At 48.7% G+C, this 27276-nt stretch overlaps 1 protein-coding gene across 1 annotated transcript in view; it reads right to left on the reverse strand.

The window, feature by feature from the left end:
- Positions 1-25221, reverse strand: part of LOC144942511 (serine protease HTRA3-like) — a 64944-nt gene extending 39723 nt beyond the window's left edge. The window contains exons 1-2 of the mRNA XM_078869370.1: positions 25175-25221; positions 23751-23964 (exon numbers count right to left, since the gene is read on the reverse strand). Of these exons, the coding sequence (XP_078725496.1) occupies positions 23751-23964; positions 25175-25221 (261 nt within the window). The remainder of the gene's footprint in view (positions 1-23750; positions 23965-25174) is intronic.
- Positions 25222-27276: the final 2055 nt, after the last annotated feature.

Genomic DNA, 27276 nt, shown 5'->3' on the forward strand with positions numbered 1-27276 from the left:
CACGTTGTTGTGTCTATACCCCTTTTTTTATTAATATTAAGAACAATTCAATTTTTTTTTATCTATATATATATATTTTTAAATTAAATAATGAAAACAACCCACTACTCCTCACAAGCACACCAGGAATCTATGAAACGTGGAGGGCCATTAAACGGTAAGAATTCGGGCACAGAGAGGTCAGAGACATCCAGATGGACAAAAGGTCGATGGTCTAACCTCCCAAGACATCTGGAGATGCACGGATAAGGTGCAGAGCAGAGAAAAAAAACTGTTGCAACTCGCGTTTTCTTTAACGTTTTCCTTACCGAAAAGTAGAAACTTAACAAAAAGAATTAACCAGCAAACAATAGGGGCTTGTTATTAGATATTCCCTTATATTACTCGTATTCACCGTACATATATATTATTTTGTATTGTATGTTTCTAGCTACATTACCTTACCAAAAACTAAAGAATACGAATTCCAAAAAGCTTAAGTGGAAACTTAGTTACACTTAACCTCAGGACATTAAAATATAACTCAGAATAAAACACGAATCCCTGGAAACAAACGCATAACCAAACTTGGCAAAGCCCTCAAAACAATGATGTAACGAGGATCATTACGAATATACATTAAACATAGACCAAATAATAACCACGATATACTAAGACCGAGGGAACTCATAAGAAATATACCACATAAATGTATTGCAAAAATCTCAGCCACCTTTGTCTCCAACAGTACGGCACAAACAGATGGCCCAATAAATACTTAGGGGGTTAGAAAGGGTCGCGAGGGGGGGGGGGGTCTGTGCTGACATTCCGAGGGCGTCTGGTTTTTTTTGGTTTGTTGTTCCTCTCGCAAGAGATGCGCAGAGAGCGGAGTCACGTTTTGAGTTTTAAGCACAAGCGCACATCACGAATGAGCAGTCTGGTTCGAGTCGCGCTCAGTCTTGCAACTCGGCTTGCGACGCGGCGTTGCGATGGGGCTCGCAAGAGAGCTGGGGCAGATCGTGCCTCGAGGAGAGATGAGACGACGAGGGGTCGTTAGAGTGACAGCCTGAGTGCAGTCTGTTCAAGTCGCGCTCAGTCTCGCAACTCGGCTTGCGACGCAGCGTTGCGACGGGGCTCGCAAAGGAGCTGGGGCGAGTCGTGCCTCGAAGAGAAATGGAACGAGGAGGGGTCGTTCGAGTCGCAGAAATCTGAGTTCAACCTGGGTCGAGGCTGGGTTCAGCCGTGCTCCGGTTGGCAGAGCGTCGTGAGGGAGCAAACACCGATACCGATGGCAGGTGTCGCATCTCGCAGAACGAAGTGTCGAGGTGTGGTTAAGTGCGAATGAAGCTGGCAGCTGTACGAACAAAGGAAAGCACGGAGAAGAGAGAGTGACAAGTGACAACAAGCAATCAACCTGTAGAAGGGCGGAAATCGCCAAGCGTCGACCAAGCGAGCATCGAAAAGGACGAACAGCCGCAGAAGCACCGCCGAAGGCGAGCATCGTGCCGACTCAACAATCATCCAGCAGTGGAGAAGCCTGGAGCTGCCACCAAGAGAGAGAGAGAGCGCCATCGAATGCGCCGTGTATTTGATACACACACACCGACCAACACCCAGTGAGAACAGGCAAGACGTCCAGCAGCGACGACGGAATCATCGCGCACCACGTTGGCGAGCGTCGTGCCAACTCGTCGTCCAGCAGTGGAGAGTGAGAGCGCACGAGCAGAGACACGCCCGAGCGAGGGAGCAGCACGGGCTCGCTGCGGCCACGCCCAAGCCAGAGAGAACCTGGCCACTGTTTGTATATTCCCTCCCACACCCCACAAGCTAACGACACAACTCCCGGCTCTAAGAAAAATTTAATTAATTTTACAAGGGGACAACGCACACACAACACGCACACGAATAAGACTTTCAAAAAGTTATCTTTGTGTTTCAAAAAGGGTTGCCATTTCAAGGTGGTGCGTTCAATATCAACTGATCGTGCAAAGCAGTTGCTGCCGTCGAGTTACATGAATAAGAAATGTTTGAGTCATTTATTTTCGTTAATTGCATAATCTTGCCCATGAATTTATTGACGTATACTTGCCTTTGCATACTAGAGTGTCATGTGTTTGTTTAGAATAAAATTGTTATCACAGAAGTATCTCGAGTGTTTCTTCCAAGTCCATGCAAAATTGTCTTATTCATAATAACTGTTACCTGCGATGAGATATGAACTTGGAGACCTAACATAACATAAACACACTAAGATAATCAATAAATGTTTAATAAAAGATAATCGTTAATCCCGATTGATACAACTCTGGATAACGAAGCTAAGCCTAATTATCATAACTGCACACATTAACATAATCGCAAGCATCCGCATAAATTATTACGATTATCTCCGTGATTATCATAATGTATGCATATAATTACACACATTAACATACTTTATGCGATTTGCGAATTTTTCGGAAAATTATTAATTTTTATTATTTTTATCAAAATTTAATAATGACAACACATACAACATAATGGGGTGGCGTCGTCCGGGATCTCTCGCAGACAGTTTTTGCATGGATGATGGAACGAATCACTACGTGTTAACCAGAATATCGTGATCAAACATTGCATTGTGATTGTAAACGGGCGTAAAACAAAAAAACGCCCTCTGAGGTTAAACTCCAGAATAGCAGGTTGGAACAAAGACAGTGGAATTAAGATAATATCATATCGAACCGATTACATCCTGTGATAAATGGTGTTAGAGATACGCACTCTGAATCAGAAAATAACAGAATAGCTCGAGTCAAACTGACTACACTCTGTGAGCTAATGGTTTTATATGCACTCTGAAAGGGAATGTCAAAGTAGCTCCTGCCACACTTGAGATGCTAGGATTAAGAATAATATTTGAATGGATTGCGGGATGCTGGGAACTCGTATTAAAACGTACCGACCGATCTGTTACAAAGCAGGACAGTCAGAGAGACATATGGGAAGGGAGCTGTATCGATAACACGAACACACCCCGAGGGAAACTAATTGACTGGATAAAATATTACGAAGGCGAACACGATGTAAAAACTGCAGGAAAGGCAGGACAGTACTCACCCCTTTTCACACAGGCATACAGACAGGGATTGTGGAATGATAAAAAATTCGGAAAGGAAACGGGAGAGAAATCGTCTCTAATAAACGAGGAAAAATGTCCTCACACCCTCGAAAGGGAGGAGAAATCAGTGCTCGCGACACCAGCGAAACTCCCAGACGTTGATCCACAGAATAAATATGAAAGTAACAGTAAATCACACTCTTGGGTACGTGGACATAGTCCAGGGACAGATCGCACAAAAATTATGGGTATCGAACAAAATATTCTTGACAAAGAAAATCCCTCACAATTCGAGAGACGGGATGGAGAGATACAGATGCAAATAAAAACATGTGGGACTGACAACCCCGAAGCTTGGGGGAGGCAAAATCGTAGAATAAAGTTGACAGAACATGCTCCACTAAGAGCAGAGGCAAAAAACTGCAGGGAAATGGCAACACGAGCGACACAGCCCAGAGAGCTCACACGAAAAATGCACGCCGCTAAAACACGCCCGACACAGCACAGATCAAAGTGACAGCTTGTCTGATGACAACTCGTCTGCCGATGACACTGACGACGATCAACTTTCGGAATACTCGTTCAACAGTAAAACCCTTAAATTGACGGACAAAGCTCTCATCAGAATTCCCGATTTTGACCCACACAATAAGTCCATGGATATACACACACATATCGCAACAGTAGAAGAGGAGGCAATGATTAGAGGGCTGATGAGACGGGATGAGAAAGCGAGTCTGTTGAAAAGGAGTTTACATGGAGAATCTATACCATGGGTAAAGTCGCTACCATACAAGGTTAGAAATGATTTCAAACAACTGAGCCTGGCAGTGATTCGGAAGTTTGGAGAATATTCGACACTCACTGAGGGGTTTTATGCGGTAAAATCGATGACCCAGGGCATAGACCAAGACCCACGTGACTACCTTTTACAATTTAAAAGAGCGTATTACGCAGGCGATGTGAAGGGGACCATATGTTCAAAATTATGTTTTTTGAATCCTTGAGCCCAGAGATTACAGAAAGGGTGAGAATGGTTTTGAATCCGGAAACCGCCTCCTTACGCCGCATAGAGAGCAAGGCGTACATGGCATGGTTATACAGAGCTAAGAATCATAATTCGGATCCAGAACACAGGGAGAGGGATAAGGAACCCAGCCTCTCAGAGAGAAATAAAAATCACCAAGCAGTCCCACAATGCAGGGAGGAGCAAACACGCACGCACATATGGCTAAATAACCCAGAGAGAGATTGGCACCCAAATGGGAGAAGCACTGGGCCAAAAATGTACGAGAATCGCAGGAGGTGGAGGTCAAGGGCAGAACCATATCAGCACCCCATGCCCCGACACACGCAAGGTCAAAATTACACACACAGATGGCAAGGTGACAATCCAGGAAAAAGGTGGCACATTAATCGGATAAACATGGGGCCAAAAATGTACGGAAATCGCAGGATGGGAGGTCAAACACAATCGGTCCAATTCCGACCGATTCCCCCACCGACTATACCAGGAGGGAATAGAGAATTGAGAGCGAGCTGCCCATACGCGCCCCACCCGCTGAGTGGAAGCGAAACCCTGGCCTCATTGGAAAATGCAAGCAGGCTGCAAGTGACAGGGCGGACAAATACCGCCACGATCGGGAAACATTATGCATACGATGCGGTAGAAAACGCGAGCATTACTCCCGTAAATGACGGGCAGATCGAATGCAAGGACAGGACTGCATTGAAGTGTGATCGGACAGTAGATAACAGACAGCAGAGACAAAGAGGACAACCAGAGCGCACAGGAAAAACAGTGCAGCACGTCGCAGGAGCGCGCGATAATGGTGCAGGGAGATAGAACACAGAGACACGCCCTTTGGAGTACAGGCATCAGCATTTGAATGAAAAATATCCAAATTAAACAAAAATTAACGTGGATCGAAGTGCTGAAATGGAGACGAATGTCCATGACGTATCGGGAATGATGTTAAAATCCAACCCACTCGTAAAAACCAAAAGGGCAACATTACGAGGCACGGAATTAAATCGACACACTGACTCGGCAAATGTGCATGTAATCGCAGAAGGAGCGAATGCCACTGATAACGGAGTGCAGAAGTTGGTTGTGTGCGCGAGTTCTGGTTATGTGCAGCACAATTTTACACCACAAACTCCCACGATGCGAGAGAGTGATAGAGGAAATTACAAAAACGAACCTGAAAACCGTGATCGAATGATCAAAGTGATAAGTGGTAAACCAGACACTCGGAGCTTGAAAAAATATGGCAAGGAGGTAACATGAGGAAAATAATGCATAAATGTGTTCGAAACCGCTACCTAGCGTTTCCCAGGAACTAAAAAAAAAAACATTTTTAATAAAAAAATAAAATGAGCATTAAAATTTCTTTTTTTTACAGTAGTTATGATGGATAAGAACCGATGTAACTTGTTGCATTGATGTTAATTTTTTTTTCCTTATTTCAAATGTAACCATGCTAAGATTGTGATACGTACGCGCGCGTTGTAAGGAATAACCGCCAAAACTGCTAACTAGCGTTTCCCAGGATTTAACAAAAACTAAAATTAATATTCGCCGTAGTTATGATGGATGAGAACCGATGCAACATGTGGTATCGATGCTTAACGTTTTGTTTTATTTTCATTGCTTATTTAAAATGTAACCATGTTAAGATTGTGATACGTACGCGCGCGTTGTAAGGAATAACCGCCGAAACCGCTACTTAGCGTTTCCCAGGATTTAACAAAAACAAAAATTAATATTCGCCGTAGTTATGATGGATGAGAACCGGTGTAACATGTGGTATCGATGTTTAACGTTTTGTTTTATTTTCTTTGCTTATTTCAAATGTAACCATGTTAAGATTGTGATACGTACGCACGCGTTGTAAGAAATAACCGCCGAGAGTGAGGGCGGCTGATGGATTCCTAACGAAAAAAAAGGGGTATTAACTTTGTTTTGAAAATTCGCCAGTGGCCAAATCGACCCCTGATAATTTTCAAAAGGGCGAATTGTTGTGTCTATACCCCTTTTTAAAATTAATATTAAGAATAAATTTTTTTTTTTTATCTATATATATATTTTTAGATTAAATAATGAAAACAACCCACTACTCCTCACAAGCACACCAGGAATCTATGAAACGTGGAGGGCCATTAAACGGTAAGAATTTGGGCACAGAGAGGTCAGAGACATCCAGATGGACAAAAGGTCGATGGTCTAACCTCCCAAGACATTTGGAGATGCACGGATAAGGTGCAGAGCAGAGAAAAACAACTGTTGCAACTCGCGTTTTCTTTAACGTCTTCCTTACCGAAAAGTAGAAACTTAACAAAAAGAATTAACCAGCAAACAATAGGGGCTTGTTATTAGATATTCCCTTATATTACTCGTATTCACTGTACATAAATATTATTTTGTATTGTATGTTTCTAGCTACATGACCTTACCAAAAACTAAAGAATACGAATTCCAGAATGCTTAGGTGGAAACTTAGTTACACTTAACCTCAGGACATTAAAATATAACTCAGAAATAAAACACCAATCCCTGGAAACAAACACATGACCAAACTTGGCACAGCCCTCAAAACAATGATGTAATGAGGATCATTACGAATATTCATTAAACATAGACCAAATAATAACCACGATATACTAAGACCGAGGGAACTCATAAAAAATATACCACATAAATGTATTGCAAAAATCTCCTCAGCCACCTTTGTCTCCAACGGTCCGGCACAAACAGATGGCCCAATAAATACTTAGGGGGTTAGAAAGGGTCGCGAGGGGGGGGGGTTCTGTGCTGACATTCCGAGGGCGTCTGGTTTTTTTTGGTTTGTTGTTCCTCTCGCAAGAGATGCGCCGAGAGGGGAGTCACGTTTTGAGTTAGGGGAGTCACGTTTTGAGTTTAAGCACAAGCGCACATCACGAATGAGCAGTCTGGTTCGAGTTGTGCTCAGTCTTGCAACTCGGCTTGCGACGCGGCGTTGCGACGGGGCTCGCAAAAGAGCTGGGGCACGTCGTGCCTCGAGAAGTGATGGAACGAGGAGGGGTCGTTCGAGTCGCAGAAGTCTAAGTTCAACCTGGGTCGAGGCTGGGTTTCAGCCGTGCTCCGGCTGGCGGAGCGTCGTGAGGGAGCAAACACCGATGCCGATAGCAAGTGTCGCTTCTCGCAGAACGAAGTGTCGAGGTGTGGTTAAGTGCGAATGAAGCTGGCAGCTGTACGAACAAAGGAAAGCACGGAGAAGAGAGAGTGACAAGTAACAACAAGCAATCAACCTGTAGAAGGGCGGAAATCGCCAAGCGTCGACCAAGCGAGCATCGAAAAGGACGAACAGCAGCAGAAGCACCGCCAAAGGCGAGCATCGTGCCGACTCAACAATCATCCAGCAGTGGAGAAGCCTGGAGCTGCCACCAAGAGAGAGAGAGCGCCATCGAATGCGCCGTGTGTTTGATACACACACACCGACCAACACCCAGTGAGAAAAGACAAGACGTCCATCAGCGACGACGGAATCATCGCGCACCACGTCGGCGAGCGTCGTGCCAACTCGTCGTCCAGCAGTGGAGAGTGTGAGCCCACGAGCAGAGACACGCCCGAGCGAGGAGGCAGCACGGGCTCGCTGCGGCCATGCCCAAGCCAGAGAGAACCTGGCCGCTGTTTGTATATTCCCTCCCACACCCCACAAGCTAACGACACAACTCCCGGCTCTAAAATTTTTTTAATTAATTTTACAAGGGGACAACGCACACATAACACGCACACGAATAAGACTTTCAAAAAGTTATTTTTGTGTTTCAAAAAGGGTTGCCATTTCAAGGTGGTGCGTTCAATATCAACTGATCGTGCAAAGCAGTTGCTGCCGTCGAGTTACATGAATAAGAAATGTTTGAGTCATTTATTTTCGTTAATTGTATAATCTTGCCCATTAATTTATTGACGTATACTTGCCTTTGCATACTAGAGTGTCATGTGTTTGTTTAGAATTAAAATTGCTTAACATCAAGTGTTCGAGTGCTTCTTTTCCAGTCCATGCAAAACTGTCTTATTCATAGGAACTGTTACCTGCGATGAGATATGAACTTGGAGACCTAACATAACATAACATGAACACACTAAGATAATCAGTAAATGTTTAATCAAAGATAATCGTTTATCCCGATTTATATAACTCTGGATAACGAAGCTAAGCCTAATTATCAAAACTGCACACATTAACATAATCGCAAGCATCCGCATAAATTACTACGATTATCTCCGTGAGTATCATAATTAATGCATATACTTACATACATTAACATAATTTATGCGAATTACGCCTTTTTCGGAAAATTATTAATTTTGATTATTTTATAAAAATTTCATAATCACAACATATACAACATAATGGGTGGCGTCGTCCGGGATCTCTCGCAGACAGTGTTTTGATTGGATGATGGAACGAATCACTACGTGTTAACCAGAATATCGTGATAAAACATTGCATTGTGATTGTAAACGGGCGTAAAACAAAAAACGTCCTCTGAGGTTAAACTCCAGAATAGCAGGTTGGAACAAAGACAGTGGAATTAAGATAATATCATATCGAACCGATTGCATCCTGTGATAAATGGTGTTAGAGATACGCACTCTGAATCGGAAAATAACAGAATAGCTCGAGTCAAACTGACTACACTCTGTGAGATAATGGTTTTATATGCATTCTGAAAGGGAATGTCAAAGTAGCTCCTGCCACACTTGAGATGCTAGGATTAAGAATAATATTTGAATGGATTGCGGGATACTGGGAACTCGTATTAAAACGCACCGACCGATCTGTTACAAAGCAGGACAGTCAGAGAGACATATGGGAAGGGAGCTGTATCGATAACACGAACACACCCCGAGGGAAACTAATTGACTGGATAAAATATTACGAAGGCGAACACGATGTAAAAACTGCAGGAAAGGCAGGACAGGACTCACCCCTTTTCACACAGGCATACAGACAGTGATTGTGGAATGATAAAAAATTCGGAAAGGAAACGGGAGAGAAATCGTCTCCAATAAACGAGGAAAAATGTCCGCACACCCTCGAAAGGGAGGAGAAATCAGTGCTCGCGACACCAGCGAAACTCACAGACGTTGATCCACAGAATAAATATGAAAGTAACAGTAAATCACACTCTTGGGTACGTGGACATAGTCCAGGGACAGATCACACAAAAATTATGGATATCGAACAAAATATCCTTGACGAAGAAAATCCCTCACAATTCGAGAGAAGGGATGGAGAGATAGAGATGCAAATAAAAACATGTGGGACTGACAACCCCGAAGCTAGGGGGAGGCAAAATCGTAGAATAAAGTTGACAGAACATGCTCCACTAAGAGCAGAGGCAAAAACTGCAGGGAAATGGCAACACGAGCGACACAGCCCAGAGAGCTCACACAAAAAATGTACGCCGCTAAAACACGCCCGACACAGCACAGATCAAAGTGACAGCTTGTCTGATGACAACTCGTTTGATGATGACGCTGACGACGATCAACTTTCGGAATACTCGTTCAACAGTAAAACCCTTAAATTGATGGACAAAGCTCTCGTCAGAATTCCCGATTTTGACCGACACAATAAGTCCATGGATATACACACACATATCGCAACAGTAGAAGAGGAGGCAATGATTAGAGGGCTGATGAGACGGGATGAGAAAGCGAGTCTGTTGAAAAGGAGTTTACATGGAGAATCTATACCATGGGTAAAGTCGCTACCATACAAGGTTAGAAATTATTTCAAACAACTGAGCCTGGCAGTGATTCGGAAGTTTGGAGAATATTCGACACTCACTGAGGGGTTTTATGCGGTAAAATCGATGACCCAGGGCATGGACGAAGACCCACGTGACTACCTTTTACAATTTAAAAGAGCGTATTACGCAGGCGATGTGAATCGGTACCACGAAGGGGACCATATGTTCAAAATTATGTTTTATGAATCCTTGAGCCCAGAGATTACAGAAAGGGTGAGAATGGTTTTGAATCCGGAAACCGCCTACTTGGCATGGTTATACAGAGCTAAGAATCATAATTCGGATCCAGAACACAGGGAGAGGGATAAGGAACCCAGCCTCTCAGAGAGAAATAAAAATCACCGAGCAGTCCCAAATGCAAGGAGGAGCGAACACGCACGCACATATGGCAAAATAACCCAGAGAGAGGTTGGCACGAGAATGAGAGCGGCACAAAGCCGAACATTCAGGAAAATCGCAGAATGTGGAGGCCAAGGGCAGAACCATATCAACACCCCATGCCACGACACACGCGAGGTCAAACACAATCGGTCCTATTCCGACCGATTTCCCCACCGGCTATACCAGGAGGGAATAGAAAAACGACCCAAAATGCGGTCCAAATACGTGATGAACCACCCACAGGGATTGAGAGTGAGCGGCCCATACGCGCCCCGCCCGCTGAGGTTTTGTTAAACCCTGGCCCCATTGGAAAATGCAAGCAGGCTGCAAGTGACAGGGCGGACAAATACCGCCACGATCGGGAAAACGTTAAATGCATACGATGCGGTAGGAAACGCGAACAGTGTTCCCGTAAATGACGCGCAGATCGAATACAAGGACAGGGCAGCATTGAAGCGTGATCGGACGGTAGATAACAGACAAATAGAAAAACTGGATCGCCCGGAAAAAGGTAAAGCCACCCAGCACGTCGCAGGAGTGCGCGATAATGGTGCAGGGAGATGGAACACAGAGACACGCCCTTTGGAGTACAGGCGTCAGCATTTAAATGAAAAATATCCAAATGAAACAAAAATTAATGTGGATCGGAGTGCTGAAATGGAGACGAATGTCCATGACGTATCGGGAATGATGTTGAAATCCAACCCACTCGTAAAAACCAAAAGGGCAACATTACGAGGCACGCAATTAAATCGACACACTGACTCGGCAAATGTGCATGTAATCGCAGAGGGAGCGAATGCCACTGATAACGGAGTGCAGAAGTTGGTTGTGTGCGCGAGTTCTGGTTATGTGCAGTACAATTTTACACCACACACTCCCACGACGCGAGAGAGTGATAAAGGAAATTAAAAAAACGAACGTGAAAACCGTGATCGAATGATCAAAGTGATAAGAGGTAAACCAGACACTCGGAGCTTGAAAAAAATATGGCAAGGAGGTAACATGAGGAAAATAACGCATAAATGCGTTCGAAATCGCTACCGAGCGTTTCCCAGGAACTAAAAAAAAACATTTTTAATAAAAATTAAAAATTTGCATTTTTTTTTTATATATTTTTTTTACAGTAGTTATGATGGATAAGAACCGATGTAACTTGTTGCCTTGATGTTAATTTTTTTACTTATTTCAAATGTAACCATGCTAAGATTGTGATACGTACGCGCGCGTTGTAAGGAATAACCGCCGAAACCGCTACCTAGCGTTTCCCAGGATTTAACAAAAACAAAAATTAATATTCGCCGTAGTTATGATGGATGAGAACCGGTGTAACATGTGGTATCGATGTTTAACGTTTTGTTTTATTTTCTTTGCTTATTTCAAATGTAACCATGTTAAGATTGTGATACGTACGCACGCGTTGTAAGAAATAACCGCCGAGAGTGAGGGCGGCTGATGGATTCCTAACGAAAAAAAAGGGGTATTAACTTTGTTTTGAAAATTCGCCAGTGGCCAAATCGACCCCTGATAATTTTCAAAAGGGCGAATTGTTGTGTCTATACCCCTTTTTTAAATTAATATTAAGAATACATTTTTTTTTTTTATCTATATATATATTTTTAGATTAAATAATGAAAACAACCCACTACTCCTCACAAGCACACCAGGAATCTATGAAACGTGGAGGGCCATTAAACGGTAAGAATTTGGGCACAGAGAGGTCAGAGACATCCAGATGGACAAAAGGTCGATGGTCTAACCTCCCAAGACATTTGGAGATGCACGGATAAGGTGCAGAGCAGAGAAAAACAACTGTTGCAACTCGCGTTTTCTTTAACGTCTTCCTTACCGAAAAGTAGAAACTTAACAAAAAGAATTAACCAGCAAACAATAGGGGCTTGTTATTAGATAGTCCCTTATATTACTCGTATTCACTGTACATAAATATGATTTTGTATTGTATGTTTCTAGCTACATGACCTTACCAAAAACTAAAGAATACGAATTCCAGAATGCTTAGGTGGAAACTTAGTTACACTTAACCTCAGGACATTAAAATATAACTCAGAAATAAAACACCAATCCCTGGAAACAAACACATAACCAAACTTGGCACAGCCCTCAAAACAATGATGTAATGAGGATCATTACGAATATTCATTAAACATAGACCAAATAATAACCACGATATACTAAGACCGAGGGAACTCATAAAAAATATACCACATAAATGTATTGCAAAAATCTCCTCAGCCACCTTTGTCTCCAACGGTCCGGCACAAACAGATGGCCCAATAAATACTTAGGGGGTTAGAAAGGGTCGCGAGGGGGGGGGGTTCTGTGCTGACATTCCGAGGGCGTCTGGTTTTTTTTGGTTTGTTGTTCCTCTCGCAAGAGATGCGCCGAGAGGGGAGTCACGTTTTGAGTTTTAAGCACAAGCGCACATCACGAATGAGCAGTCCGGTTCGAGTCGCGCTCAGTCTTGCAACTCGGCTTGCGACGCGGCGTTGCGACGGGGCTCGCAAGAGAGCTGGGGCCGATCGTGCCTCGAGGAGAGATGGGACGACGAGGGGTCGTTAGAGTGACAGCCTGAGTGCAGTCTGTTCAAGTCGCGCTCAGTCTCGCAACTCGGCTTGCGACGCAGCGTTGCGACGGGGCTCGCAAAGGAGCTGGGGCGAGTCGTGCCTCGAAGAGAGATAGAACGATGTGGGGTCGTTCGAGTCGCAGAAATCTGAGTTCAACCTGGGTCGAGGCATGGGTTCAGCCGTTATCCGGCTGGCGGAGTGTCGTGAGGGAGCAAACACCGATACCGATGGCAGGTGTCGCTTCTCGCAGAACGAAGTGTCGAGGTGTGGTTAAGTGCGAATAAAGCTGGCAGCTGTACGAACAAAGGAAAGCACGGAGAAGAGAGAGTGACAAGTGACAACAAGCAATCAACCTGTAGAAGGGCGGAAATCGCCAAGCGTCGACCAAGCGAGCATCAAAAAGGACGAACAGCAGCAGAAGCACCGCCGAAGGCGAGCATCGTGCCGACTCAACAATCATCCAGCAGTGGAAAAGCCTGGAGCTGCCACCAAGAGAGAGAGAGCGCCATCGAATGCGCCGTGTGTTTGATACACACACACCGACCAACACCCAATGAGAACAGACAAGACGTCCAGCAGCGACGACGGAATCATCGCGCACCACGTCGGCAAGCGTCGTGCCAACTCGTCGTCCAGCAGTGGAGAGTGAGAGCGCACGAGCAGAGACACGCCCGAGCGAGGGAGCAGCACGGGCTCGCTGCGGCCACGCCCAAGCCAGAGAGAACCTGGCCGCTGTTTGTATATTCCCTCCCACACCCCACAAGCTAACGACACAACTCCCGGCTCTAAGAAAAATTTAATTAATTTTACAAGGGGACAACGCACACACAACACGCACACGAATAAGACTTTCAAAAAGTTATCTTTGTGTTTTAAAAAGGGTTGCCATTTCAAGGTGGTGCGTTCAATATCAACTGATCGTGCAAAGCAGTTGCTGCTGTCGAGTTACATGAATAAGAAATGTTTGAGTCATTTATTTTCGTTAATTGCATAATCTTGCCCATGAATTTATTGACGTATACTTGCCTTTGCATACTAGAGTGTCATGTGTTTGTTTAGAATAAAATTGTTATCACAGAAGTATCTCGAGTGTTCCTTCCAAGTCCATGCAAAACTGTCTTATTCATAAGAACTGTTACCTGCGATGAGATATGAACTTGGAGACCTAACATAACATAAACACACTAAGATAATCAATAAATGTTTAATCAAAGATACTCGTTCATCCCGATTGATACAACTCTGGATAACAAAGCGAAGCCTAATTATCATAACTGCACACATTAACCTAATCGCAAGCATCCGCATAAATTATTACGATTATCTCTGTGATTATCATAATTTATGCATATAATTAACACATTATTTGTTGTGACGGTGCATCACTCGCTGGGGACAGAGATTCTATTTGTTTGTTGTTTTGGTGAATGGAGAGTAGTGGACAGAGTCGATGCTGGTGCCTGTGGTCCGACCGCCTAAAGCTACACCACAAACTCGTCTGCAGCAGATATTGCATTGTCAGTGAAAGGAACCTTGCCCATTTCGGAATCTCTCCCACCCTGCATGCTTGCTGAGCGCATCACACCTTGCGGGGATGCAGATGGTGGGTTTGTGTAGTGTGTGGTGTATGAGTGTGTGAGTAAGTGGGTCAATGAGTGTGTGTGTATGAGTGGGGAGCGGTAGTGTAGCAGTTTAACACGTAGGCTTTCGCGACCAATATTGTTCATAATCAACGATTTTTGGGTTTAGATCGCGTTATTTATAAATGTGTCGTAACCCTCCACCACCCGACACGGCCAATCAGTAAAAAAAGTGTCACGTTGACAAAAGACAAATAGTTCACTGCTTTAGCCCATCGGTGTGTTGAAGCGTGAAACCACAACATTTACAATTTGAGTACGACGTTTCGCTGGTAATTGCATCCAGCATCATCGGGCAATTCGCCAGAATGGTGAGGCTCTGCTGTGTCTCCCGTTCTTATATAGAGCAGCAGCAGGGTGACGTCATCATTAACTCATTAACTCATCAGGTGCAAAGATTTGAGGGGGGGGGGGTTATTGTAATTATATACTTGATTAGTAATAAGGCTATTGTTACGATGCGAGTTGTAGATTAGTGTAGTGGTGATACGCGCTGGGTGTATATGTCGTGTGCCAGCGCGTATGTACGGGTGTGTGTGTGGTGACGCGCGCTGACGGGGAGGAGCAGGCGTCAGTGCGCGGGTGGGGGTAGTGCTGCTGATTGGCTGTGTGCCGGTGACGCGCCCAGAGGGAGTGATCGGGTAGCAGCGCGGTGTGATTGGTCGGGGAGTGGAAACACGCGCTGAGCGGAACCGGATCGTAGGGATAGCGCGTGGGGATTGGGTAACTGAGGAGCGGTGCCGACGTTGAGGTCCGCATCCGCTCCGTCTCCCGGGAAGAAGGGGTATATAAGGTGATGCACAGAGGAGCAGGGGGCAGAAGTGGAACCATCTAAGAATGAAGACGAAGGTGCAGAGATAGAGCCCGGAGAGGAGAGTAATGGAGAGTAGAGGAGAGTAAGGTATAGTGTGTAGCCAGCGAGAGAGAAAGGTCTACACGAGCTGAGTAATGTATAGTGTGTAGCCAGCGAGAGAGAAAGGTCTACACGAGCTGAGTAATGTATAGTGTGTAGCCAGCGAGAGAGAAAGGTCTACACGAGCTGAGTAATGTATAGTGTGTAGCCAGCGAGAGAGAAAGGTCTACACGAGCTGAGTAATGTATAGTGTGTAGCCAGCGAGAGAGAAAGGTCTACACGAGCCGAGTATGCATACGGTGTAGCCAGCGAGAGAGAAAGGTCTACACGAGCCGAGTATGCATACGGTGTAGCCAGAGGGAGATGCAAAGTCTACACGAGGCGAGTGGAGAGTGTAGCAGAGGCGCAGAGTCTACACGAGGCGAGAGAGGAGTGTAGCCGAGGCGCGGAGTCTACACGAGGCACAGAGAGCCGGCAGCACAGAATCCAGAGTCAAGAGAAGCGCATTGTGAGAAGAGAGGCCACGCGTTGTATTGTTACGAGTCAAGATTTAATAAAAGAAGTGTGTTCCCGTCAAGGAGTTTCCTGCCGTCATTTTCCAATACTTCATCTGGCGTCAGAAGTGAAACGGGCTTCCAAGTATGGAGACGAGGAAGACCCGTAGGACCCACGGGATTGACCGCGAGGAAGACCTGGACGACTCGGGGCCGCTGGTGGCGGGGGGTGAGGAAGAGGACTTGCCCACGCTGCAGGGTCCGTCGACGGCGCCGGCCGAGCGACCGGGGACAGACGCCGGGCTTCGTGAGGCGCACTCCCGACTGGCGGAGCTGCTGCTCGCCGCCGCGTCCATCTTGGCGGAGATCAGCTCGTCGGGAGGAGCGGGGACGGTGGGGGACATTTTACAAGGTCGCCCCGCAGATTCCCGCCAAAACGAATGGGGGATTCCCGCCATTGCGCCTGGGCCTACTTTTGGCGGGAACGGCGAGCGCCACGTGGTGGTGGGTTCCCAAGCGCGCGCATCGACGTCATCAGCGCGCGAGGGGGTCCGCCATCTTACGTCTGCTGCTGGAGCCGCCATCTTAGACACCGACGGACAGGCGGGGAGGAACCACGAGGCGGATGACTTCATTTTTCAGCAGCGCCTGCCCACGTTGTCAGCCTTCAAGGCGGAAGGCGGAGACTGGGGCCAATTTCAGCGAAGGTTTTTGGCCCATCAAGAGATGTCAGCGTGGTCCGATGCTACGGCGCTGCGGGCATTGCCCGCCATGCTGGACGACGATGCGCTCGCGGCCTTCAGGGCTGCACGGAAGTCGGACCGCTCCACGCTGAAGGATGCGCTGGGGTTGTTGGCCAGGGTCTACGGGCCTCCCTCTACGTGCCGCCATCAGTTCTACGCAAGACGGAAAGCGGCCACGGAGACCGCGCTGGCCTATCGCACGGCGTTGCTGGCTCTTGCTGATGCTGCGTTCCCTCGGATGGACGAGGAGGGCCAAGACGCGATGGTTTTGGAGCAGCTGCTCAAGTTGGCGCAGGACCTGGGGGTCCCTATCAACACAGCTGACGAGATTGATATTTCTTCTTTGAGAGTCGCCACGAGTATTCAAGCGCACGAGGCCCTACAACGGAAGCAAGGCGTTGGTTGCAACGCTGCTGTCGTCGCAGCCCCGGGTTTGGTGGTCGCCGAACCCCAAGTCGTCAGCCCACGAGAGGAGGCGTTCGCCACGGGACGACCAGGGGACTGGAGGCCGGGGGCCCGGTCGCCTCTGCGATCGGGCCGAAAGTCGGAGCAACCAAGATCTACTCCGACCCTCGTCACGTGCTATAACTGCGGCCTCCGGGGCCACGTGGCGTCCGGGTGCCGCGCTCCGCGGCAGCGCGCCATGGGAGCTCGGCTGGACGACGACCGAGAGCCCAAGTCATCTCTACAATCCCCGGCAAGTCGCGGCACCTCACACGCTCGGCCTGTTTATTCGGCACACATGGGACGCCGCGTTGCGGCGGAGGAGGGCCGGTTAAGGTTCGGGGATTCGGTTCGGCGAGGGGGGTTCGGCCGGGACCAGGGAGACATTGAATGGGCGGAATTGGGGCATAGAATTGTGGCTGCTTCGGCGGGTTCGTCCGTTGTTACGGGATCTATTGATGGGGTTGAGATTAGGGTGTTAGTGGACACGGGGGCATCGGCTACTATTATATCGGACCTCATTTATAATATTCTTCCGGTCCAATGTCGTCCGCTGCTTCCAGTGGATGTGCCATTTTACGCCGCTAATGGGGGATCGTTGGGCATTATCGGTCAGGTTAGGGCGTCCATTTGCATTGGAGATATCAAATTGTCGGGACCCGTTTTCGTTTCGTCTTCTTTGGCAGTTCCGTGTCTTTTGGGCACTGACTTTTTGGCTAAAATGCCCATTAAAATTCTTATCGATCAACGATGCATTGAACTGCCATCGGGTCGCCGGATTTCATTTTTGACGGGCCCTACTGACATTCGGACGGCGTGCGCTACGATACAAGCGGTGGCGACGCAGACAGTGCAAGTGCCCCCGGGTTCACAGATGTTGATTCCCCTCCGGTTGCGGAAACCATGGGTGAGGGAGGCTTCGGGACAGAGTATGCTTTTGGGTCCTTCTAACAAGGCTGTCGGGGGTCTTGATTTATCGGTGGCTCACACTTTGGTGCGGGCTGACAGGGATCCGTTTGTGATGGTTTTGAACGCGGGGTCGCGACCAGCTGTCATTCCGCAGGGCACCGTGCTGGCTCACGCGGCGCAGGTCCCTGGGGATGATGGGTTGGTTGCGCAGGTGGGCTCGAGCCCCGCGCGGAACGTTGAGCCAAGGGAAGACCTTGAGTGGGTCCATTCGTTATGTGCCGCCTCGGACGATTTGTCGGCGGCGCAGTTGGGTGCGCTGCGCGAGTTGCTCATTGAATTCTCTGATGTATTCAGTAAACATAAGTATGACATTGGGTGCACGGATTTGTTGCACCATCACATTGAAACGGGCGATGCGGCGCCGGTCAGGCAAAATCCCTTCCGACTGAGTCCCGTGGAGAAGGAACATGTTCAGTCGGCTGTTAACGATATGCTAGAAGCCGATATTATTTCGCCCTCCTCTAGCCCGTGGGGAGCGCCTATTGTGCTGGTTAAGAAGCAGGACGGGTCCCTGCGATTCTGCGTTGATTTCCGTCGCCTGAATAAGATCTCTGTGGCTGACGCGTATCCGCTCCCCAGGATGGATGAGTCCCTCGATGCATTGTCTGGTGCGCGATATTTTTCGACTCTTGATTTGTTATCGGGGTTTTGGCAGTTGCCGCTCGACGAAGAGTCGAAACCTAAGACAGCATTTCGGACTCCAGGGGGGCTGTTCCAGTTTAACCGGTTACCCATGGGACTTCACTCCTCTCCAGCGACGTTTCAGCGACTTATGGAGCTGGTTTTGTCGGGCTTGCAGTGGGATACATGCTTGATTTATATGGACGATGTCATTGTTTTCAGTAAAACGTTTGAGGAACACCTCCGGCGATTGAGAGGGGTGTTCTTGCGAATGCGATCGGCTAAGTTGAAATTTAAACCGGCCAAATGTCACCTCCTTCGTAGGTCCGTTAGATACTTGGGTCACATTGTCGATTCTTCGGGGATCTCCACCGATCCCGCGAAGACGGATTGTGTCGGTTCGTGGCCGACACCTACGTCCGTTTCTGACGTGCGTAGTTTCATCGGGTTTGCTTCTTATTATCGGCGGTTCGTTGAGCACTTCGCCACTATTGCAAAACCCTTGCACGCTCTAACGGCGAAGGGAGTGAAGTTCAAATGGGGACCGGAGGAGGAGGCCGCGTTTCGCTCCCTCCGGGACGCCTTGGTGGGTGCCCCACCCTTGTGTTATCCCGATTTTGCCAGTCCCTTTTTGCTGGACACGGATGCTAGCAACACGGGCATTGGGGGGGTGCTATCCCAAGTCGTTGGGGGTGTCGAAAGAGTTGTCGCCTACGGTAGTAGGGTGTTGTCTCCGGCGGAGCAGCGCTACTGTGTCACCCGTCGCGAGCTGCTTGCCATTGTTTTTTTTGTGCAGCAGTTTAGGCCATATCTTTATGGTCGTCACTTTACAGTCCGAACGGACCACGCGGCGCTACAGTATTCATTGAGGGTCGCCCAGCCCTCGGGCCAGTTGTCGCGTTGGTTGGAAGTCCTCCAGGACTATCAGTTTACGACTACGTACCGTAAGGGGTTGCGACACACGAATGCCGATTGCTTGTCGCGGTTGTTGCCTTGTGATGAATGCGCGTGTTTGTCGGGATCGGCGCGCTGTAAACCGACGCTTGCGGGGGAGATGGGGGCACTGGCTGCGACAGCGGGCGCACCGATCGGGGATGATTCCACTGCCTCTCAGGGTCGGGACTCGCTGCTCTCGCTGTCGCTCAGCGAATGGGGCCGCCTCCAGATGGCGGACAGCTCGCTGCTAGCATTGCGCCGCAAGGTTGGGGGTCCCGAGGGGGACCAGGAGCGTACCGGCTCCTATGTACTTGAGCGGGGCGTGTTATTGAAATGGGACAGTTTGTCCCGGCGGAACGCACTCGTGGTGCCTTCCGCTGTGAGGGGGAGGGTTGTCTTGGCGGCACACGAACGCCTCTTGCACTTGGGGGTTAACAAGACGCTTGCCCTGCTTCAGCGTGACTATTACTGGCCGGGAATGGGAAGTGATGTGGTGCATATTCTGAAGGGGTGCGTTGAGTGCGCCAGGCGTAAACCACCGGCCGTGGCAGCTAATCCACCGCTGCAATCTATTCAGGTCTCGCGTACCAACGAGCTCGTTGCACTCGATATTTTGGGGCCCTTCCCAGTCACGCCGAGAGGGAATAAATATTTGTTAGTGGGGGTCGAATACTTTACCCGATGGCCTATGGCGTGGCCTCTCGCTAACCAGTCGGCAGCGGCTGTGACGGATGCCTTCGTCCAGGGCTATGTCCTGGACAAGGGGGCTCCCGAACGCCTGCTGACCGACCAAGGTAAAAATTTTTCGAGTAAATTGTTGCAAGAGGTGTGCGATCTGTTGGGTACCAAGAAGGTGCGTACCTCCCCGTACCACCCGCAGACTGACGGGATGGTGGAGAGACTCCACAAAACCTTGACTTCCATGCTGTGCCAGCAGGTGTGCGAGGCACATGTAGATTGGGACCTGCAGGTCCCGGGAGTCCTTGCCGCGTATAGAATGGCCCCCCATGCAGCTACGGGGTTTTCCCCATTCTATTTGATGTACGGTCGGGAAGCTGACCCGCCAATAGAAACGCAACTTGGCCTGTCCGCTCCACGAACTAATTCTAATTTGGCAGAACATATTAAGTTTAATATTCACAAGCTGACAGAGGCAAGGGAGGCCGCGCGGCTTAATTCGCGGGCTCGCCAAATTGCTAATGAACGGTTGCGGGCACGGAAGGTGTCCATGCACGAATGGAAACCAGGTGACAGGGCCTGGCTGCATTGCCCTCAGGCACCCTTGGCTACGTCGCCTAAATTGTTGAGACCGTGGAGGGGACCCGTGGAGGTCGTGCGCGTTGCACGGCCCCAGTGCGTTCAGATAAAGTGGGGAAAGCGCCGGTGGTACGTTCACCCCTCCCGACTGAAACCGTTCTCGCCTCCATATGGCCTCCCCTTGTGTCGTGATGGCCGGGCGTGTGACGTGACCGGCGACCCAGAGGGGGAAATGTCTCTGCCTGATCCACACGTATTTTCGCCTGATCTGCTCCCAGGTGTCTCGGAACTGACAGCTGCCGATCACCGGCGGCCGGATCTCCGCGGCGGGGCCGGCCCTTTCAGGCCCGTTCCGCGCCGTCTGGAGCAGCCGGAACCGCCGGACGGTCGTCAGTGTCCCGCCCCATACGATGGACCAGCCAGACGGACTCGCGCCAGGTCGTGCTACTTTGCATGACCTGCCTCGTGATGAGTCGGGGCAGTTGGAGCGCCTCGTCACTGCGTGTAGTCGCAGGGACGTGGGGCGCGTTCGTTTCGAATTTGCTCGTATCGTGTTATTGTTGACTTTTCGGGTTCATTGTCAATCTGTACATAGTTATTCTTGTTGTTGTTGTGTTATGTTACGGGGCACACTCGGGGGGTTACGGGGTTTTTTTTTGTTGGTTGTCGTTTTATCGTCGCGGTTGGTTGTTGTTAGCAGCCGGGCCGGCTGCGAGCTATGTGGGAGGGGGTGATGTAGTGGTGATACGCGCTGGGTGTATATGTCGTGTGCCAGCGCGTATGTACGGGTGTGTGTGTGGTGACGCGCGCTGACGGGGAGGAGCAGGCGTCAGTGCGCGGGTGGGGGTAGTGCTGCTGATTGGCTGTGTGCCGGTGACGCGCCCAGAGGGAGTGATCGGGTAGCAGCGCGGTGTGATTGGTCGGGGAGTGGAAACACGCGCTGAGCGGAACCGGATCGTAGGGATAGCGCGTGGGGATTGGGTAACTGAGGAGCGGTGCCGACGTTGAGGTCCGCATCCGCTCCGTCTCCCGGGAAGAAGGGGTATATAAGGTGATGCACAGAGGAGCAGGGGGCAGAAGTGGAACCATCTAAGAATGAAGACGAAGGTGCAGAGATAGAGCCCGGAGAGGAGAGTAATGGAGAGTAGAGGAGAGTAAGGTATAGTGTGTAGCCAGCGAGAGAGAAAGGTCTACACGAGCTGAGTAATGTATAGTGTGTAGCCAGCGAGAGAGAAAGGTCTACACGAGCTGAGTAATGTATAGTGTGTAGCCAGCGAGAGAGAAAGGTCTACACGAGCTGAGTAATGTATAGTGTGTAGCCAGCGAGAGAGAAAGGTCTACACGAGCTGAGTAATGTATAGTGTGTAGCCAGCGAGAGAGAAAGGTCTACACGAGCCGAGTATGCATACGGTGTAGCCAGCGAGAGAGAAAGGTCTACACGAGCCGAGTATGCATACGGTGTAGCCAGAGGGAGATGCAAAGTCTACACGAGGCGAGTGGAGAGTGTAGCAGAGGCGCAGAGTCTACACGAGGCGAGAGAGGAGTGTAGCCGAGGCGCGGAGTCTACACGAGGCACAGAGAGCCGGCAGCACAGAATCCAGAGTCAAGAGAAGCGCATTGTGAGAAGAGAGGCCACGCGTTGTATTGTTACGAGTCAAGATTTAATAAAAGAAGTGTGTTCCCGTCAAGGAGTTTCCTGCCGTCATTTTCCAATACTTCATTAGTAATCATTTGGAATGTGTTCTATTGTGATTATGCTACATTAATAATCAGTTAGTGCTTGTTTCCCTTATAAGGAATTGTAATGCATCTTATTTAATAATACGCTTCCAGGCCGCACTAAGCCTGTAGCTGTCTGAGCGATTAAAGTTATTTCTGTTTCTCTCAATCTCAATGGATTCTCTAATTAGTCTTTGCCAGTAGTAACTAGTTTTACACAACACTTCAACGTTGTCAAAATCAATTGAGTGTCCCTGTTGGCAAGCATGTTCTGCCACTGCCGACAGTTGTGTTTGCGATAGTTTAATATTTCTCTGGTGTTCTTTTAGTCTTACACTAACGTTATGCCCTGTCTGTCCAATATAGCATCTGCCACATACACAATTAATCCGATATACACCTTCTGTTGATAATTTAGGTAATTCGTCTTTAGTGCACGTTACTAGTTGTTGAATTTTGTGTACTGTACCAAATCTTACTGTAATGTTTTGCTTTTGCAAAACACGGGCTAATTTGTCAGTTACTCCTGAGATAAATGGTATTTTTATTGTTTTGATAATCTGATCGCTTTCAGCAGTGTTGCTTTGCGATCGTGATTTGGCATTTAGTGCTCTGTTAATTTGAGCATTATTGTAGCCATTCTGTCTTAGTGCTTCTTTAACATGTCTAATCTCTCTCATTAGACTTTCATCATCTGACACTGTTTTAGCCCGATGTATGAGCGTCTTGATTAGAGAGGATTTCACCCAGCTCAGAACATCACCACTGGGGAGACAAAGGCGGCCTGGCGTGGTGTTGGCCACCCACACCCTCGTGTGCTGTGCCAGCCCTCAGAGATGCTCGCTAACAGCACTTGCCCGGGAGACAAGGCTGTGATGGCCAGATCATGTAGGATGTGGAGCTAAGTGGACTTGCCCAAGACTGGGCACTTGGAGACACTCGCCCTCCAGCAACATCAGAGGGCATAGGAGAGACGCTCACAACGAGGAGAGCACCAGTCAGCTCAAACGCAGCGAGTGGGGCCACAGGTGGTGCATCTGGTAGTCATCTCAGTCAGTCAACTCATGGCACCTGGGTGTGTTCCGCGATCTCCTGTGAGCGAGCCTTCGACACTTGACGTGGCCGCAAGATTCAACTAGCCTGGCACAAGCACCATGGTGGCGTCACGGCCACGGCCGTTTTTGTGGTTATTGTGTGGGTGAGTGAGTTAGCGAGCACGTCACACCTGCGGGTGGATGCGGATCGTCGCGATGTCCACCTTGGTGTCCACGTCCGTGACCTCGGCCTCGTACGAGCGGCCCCCACGCAGAGTCACCATGACGACGCGCGTGGCACCCCCGCCCCCCACCACGTGCGCGTTGGTGACGATGAGCCCCTCGTCCGAGACGAGGAACCCCGAGCCGCTCGACACGGGGGCCGCGCGCGCATACATGGACGGGCTGCGTGGCACCCCACCGCACCACCATACAGCACCATCACGCGTCACACCACATTCACACACCTACCCTGGTGTGTATCTCGATCAAGGCCGTAATTATAATATATATTGGGGGGGACACATCCTCCCCAATATTCAAATATGCTCAAAATGTCCCCCCCAATATATTGCTATAAAATAGGTTTCTGTTTATATGATTGTGGTTATGGTTGTACTGTACTTTATTAATCCCTAATCTCTGCCATTACATACAATGAAACAAGAAAAGGTAAAAAAGAAAAAAACAGAGCAATGTAATACAATACACTATTAGACATTATTGTAAAAAATAAATAAAAAGTCCATCCTATGTGTTAGTTATTTTTTTATATTTTAGGCAGGAAATGGCAGGAAATGAGTTTAAAAATTTAGATTTTTTTTCTGGAGGGGGACCCCAGACCCCCTGAAAGATGTGTTCCCCCCCCCAATGTTGACTCCATGGCTATGGCCTTGATCTCGATGTACACACACACCTGTTTCTTACACGCACACAGACCTCTGAATAAAGGTGTCAGTTTTGTACCAGTTTAAAAGGGTAAAAACCTACTACTATATTTTGCCACTGGTAAAAGAGACCTCATAGTGTAGACGCTTCCCCGAGCTCTCAAGACTCTGATATTGCACTGTGTTTGAGTTGTACGCCTTCTGGTGTCAACTGGTCCAACACCAATGGGGACTAGGCTCTAAAGAAAGCCGTCTCGGGTGTGGACCAATCAACTTCAAGGACAGTGCATATTATTATCATTATCAGAGTTGCTTATTTTTGTTTGCTTTTTTTACTACTTGTGTTGTGGTTATTGCAAACATGATGCCTTGAATAAAGGTGTCAGTTTTGTACCAGTTTAAAAGGGTAAAAACCTACTACTATATTTTGCCACTGGTAAAAGAGATCTCATAGTGAAAATTTCTTACTTTCTCACAAATGTGCCAAATTTCTGCATTTTAATCGCCCGGCGCTACAATCATTGTTGTCAGCGTCGCTCCTCCACTGTCTATTGTTGTTGGAGGGCGACTGCCTCCAAATTCTTGGAACATCATTCACGAAGCTCCTTCAGAGAGGCCGTTCTTGAAACCGCTGGTACCAATCATAGGCAAGTCCACGCAGCACCATATGCTTCTGTACCGCATCAGTCTATCTCTTCTCTAGCCCATGCCACGCCCATTCAGCCCACTCTATCTGGCCAAACAGAAGCTGCTCGGGCATGCCGTGGCTGGGCATGCGGGGGCTACATGATCCAGCCAACGCAGCCTTCCCTGCCGGAGGAGCTCACCGATAGGACTGTGTCCAGATCTTTCAAGGATCTGTGAGCTCCTCTCACAACTCAGTCTAGTTAAACGCAGGAAGGATTGTAGGCAGGTCAGCCAAATGTTCAATTAGAGGGCTCCACACTTCGCAAACATATACAAGGGAGGGCATGACTGTGGCCGAGAAGACTCAAGGCTTTGTTTGGAGCGACAGGCCAGATAGCTTTCACATAGTATTACGGATAATTACGCAGTCGATAAAAAATATAATGCCGCTCGACTGATTTGGAATGAAACCTCTGCTGCCAAAGTAGAGCTGGGCATAAGACACACAAACACCATCGCATATACACTCATTCACATTTACACACGCTCCGCACACACACACACAACAACCGCCATTCGCCACTAAGTGGAGGTGACGTCACTACGGCTCTTGTGCCAGGCTATGTGCACTTTGAGGCCACGTGAAGTTTCGAAGGCTCGTTGACAAGAGGTCACGGGACAGACCCTGTGCGATGGGTTGGCTGACTCAGATCACCGGCCGATGCACCACTCGCACACATACAAAAACAAAGATCCCCCGTATAGCCTTAACATACTGTTGGAGCAAGTGCTGCTAGCGAGCACCTATGAAGGCCGGCACGGCACACGAGGGGGTGGGTGGCCAACACCACGCCCGGACGCCTTTGTCTCCCTAGTAGCGATGTTTACACACCGCACCAGGTACTCATTTTAGGCTGAGTCGACCTAGGGGAGGCCCAGGATCGGTTCAAATAATCGTCACTGGTGTTGGCCGTGAGCGGGAATCGAACCCGGGTCGCCAAGTTCGTAGCGCAGCGCGCTAACCGCTACACTACCGCTCCCCACACACACACACTGGAACATACACACACAACAACAACAACCGCCATTCTCCACTAAGTGGCGGTGACGTCACCACGACGCTTGTGCCAGGCCATGTGCACATTGAGGCCACGTGAAGTGTCGAACGCCCGCTGGCAGGAGGTCACAGGGCAGACCCAGGTGCCACGGGTCGACTGACTGAGATAACCGAGATGACTGGCTGATGCACCACCTGTGCCCCCTACTGTGCCAAACTGCTGTGCTTTAGCCACCTGGCACTCCGCTCGTTGTTGTGAGCATCGCTCCTCCGCCCTCCGTTGTTGTTGGAGGGCGACTGTCTCAAACTGCCCATTAGCGTCCTTCACGAGCTTCCTCCACAGAGGCCGATCTTGACACTGCTGGTACCAGTCATCGGCAAGTCTACTCAGCTCCACGTTCACATCACTCCATCTCTTCTCTAGCCCGTGCCGCGCCCGTTTAGCCCCCTCGATCCGGCCGAACAAAAGCTGTTTAGGCATGCGGTGGCTAGGCATGCGGGCTACAAGACCCAGCCAACGCAGCCTTGCCTGCCAGAGGAGCTCACCGATGGGACTTTGCCCAGATCTTTCAAGGATTTTGTGAGCTCCTCACACAATCCAGCCTGGTTAAATCCAGGATGGATCGTAGGCAGGCCAGCCTAAATGTTTCTCACCGGCGAAGATGCTCCATTAGGGGGGTTCACGTTTCGCAAGCGTAGAGAAGTGAGGGAATGACTGTGGCCGAGAAGACCTGAAGCTTCGTACGGAGCGACAGACCAGGTAGCTTCCACACAGCGTTACGCAACCGATTAAAATATATTGCCGCTTGACTGATTCGGAGTGAGACCTCTGCTGTTAAACACACAAACACACACTGGAACACACACACACAAACACACACTGGAACACACACACACAAACACACACTGGAACACACACACACAAACACACACTGGAACACACACACACTGGAACACACACACACACACACACTGGAACACACACTGGAACACACACACACACTGGAACACACACTGGAACACACACACACACTGGAACACACACTGGAACACACACACACACTGGAACACACACTGGAACACACACACACACTGGAACACACACTGGAACACACACACACACTGGAACACACACTGGAACACACA

Source organism: Lampetra fluviatilis, chromosome 27, assembly GCF_964198595.1.
Source record: "Lampetra fluviatilis chromosome 27, kcLamFluv1.1, whole genome shotgun sequence".
Lineage (NCBI taxonomy): Eukaryota > Metazoa > Chordata > Hyperoartia > Petromyzontiformes > Petromyzontidae > Lampetra > Lampetra fluviatilis.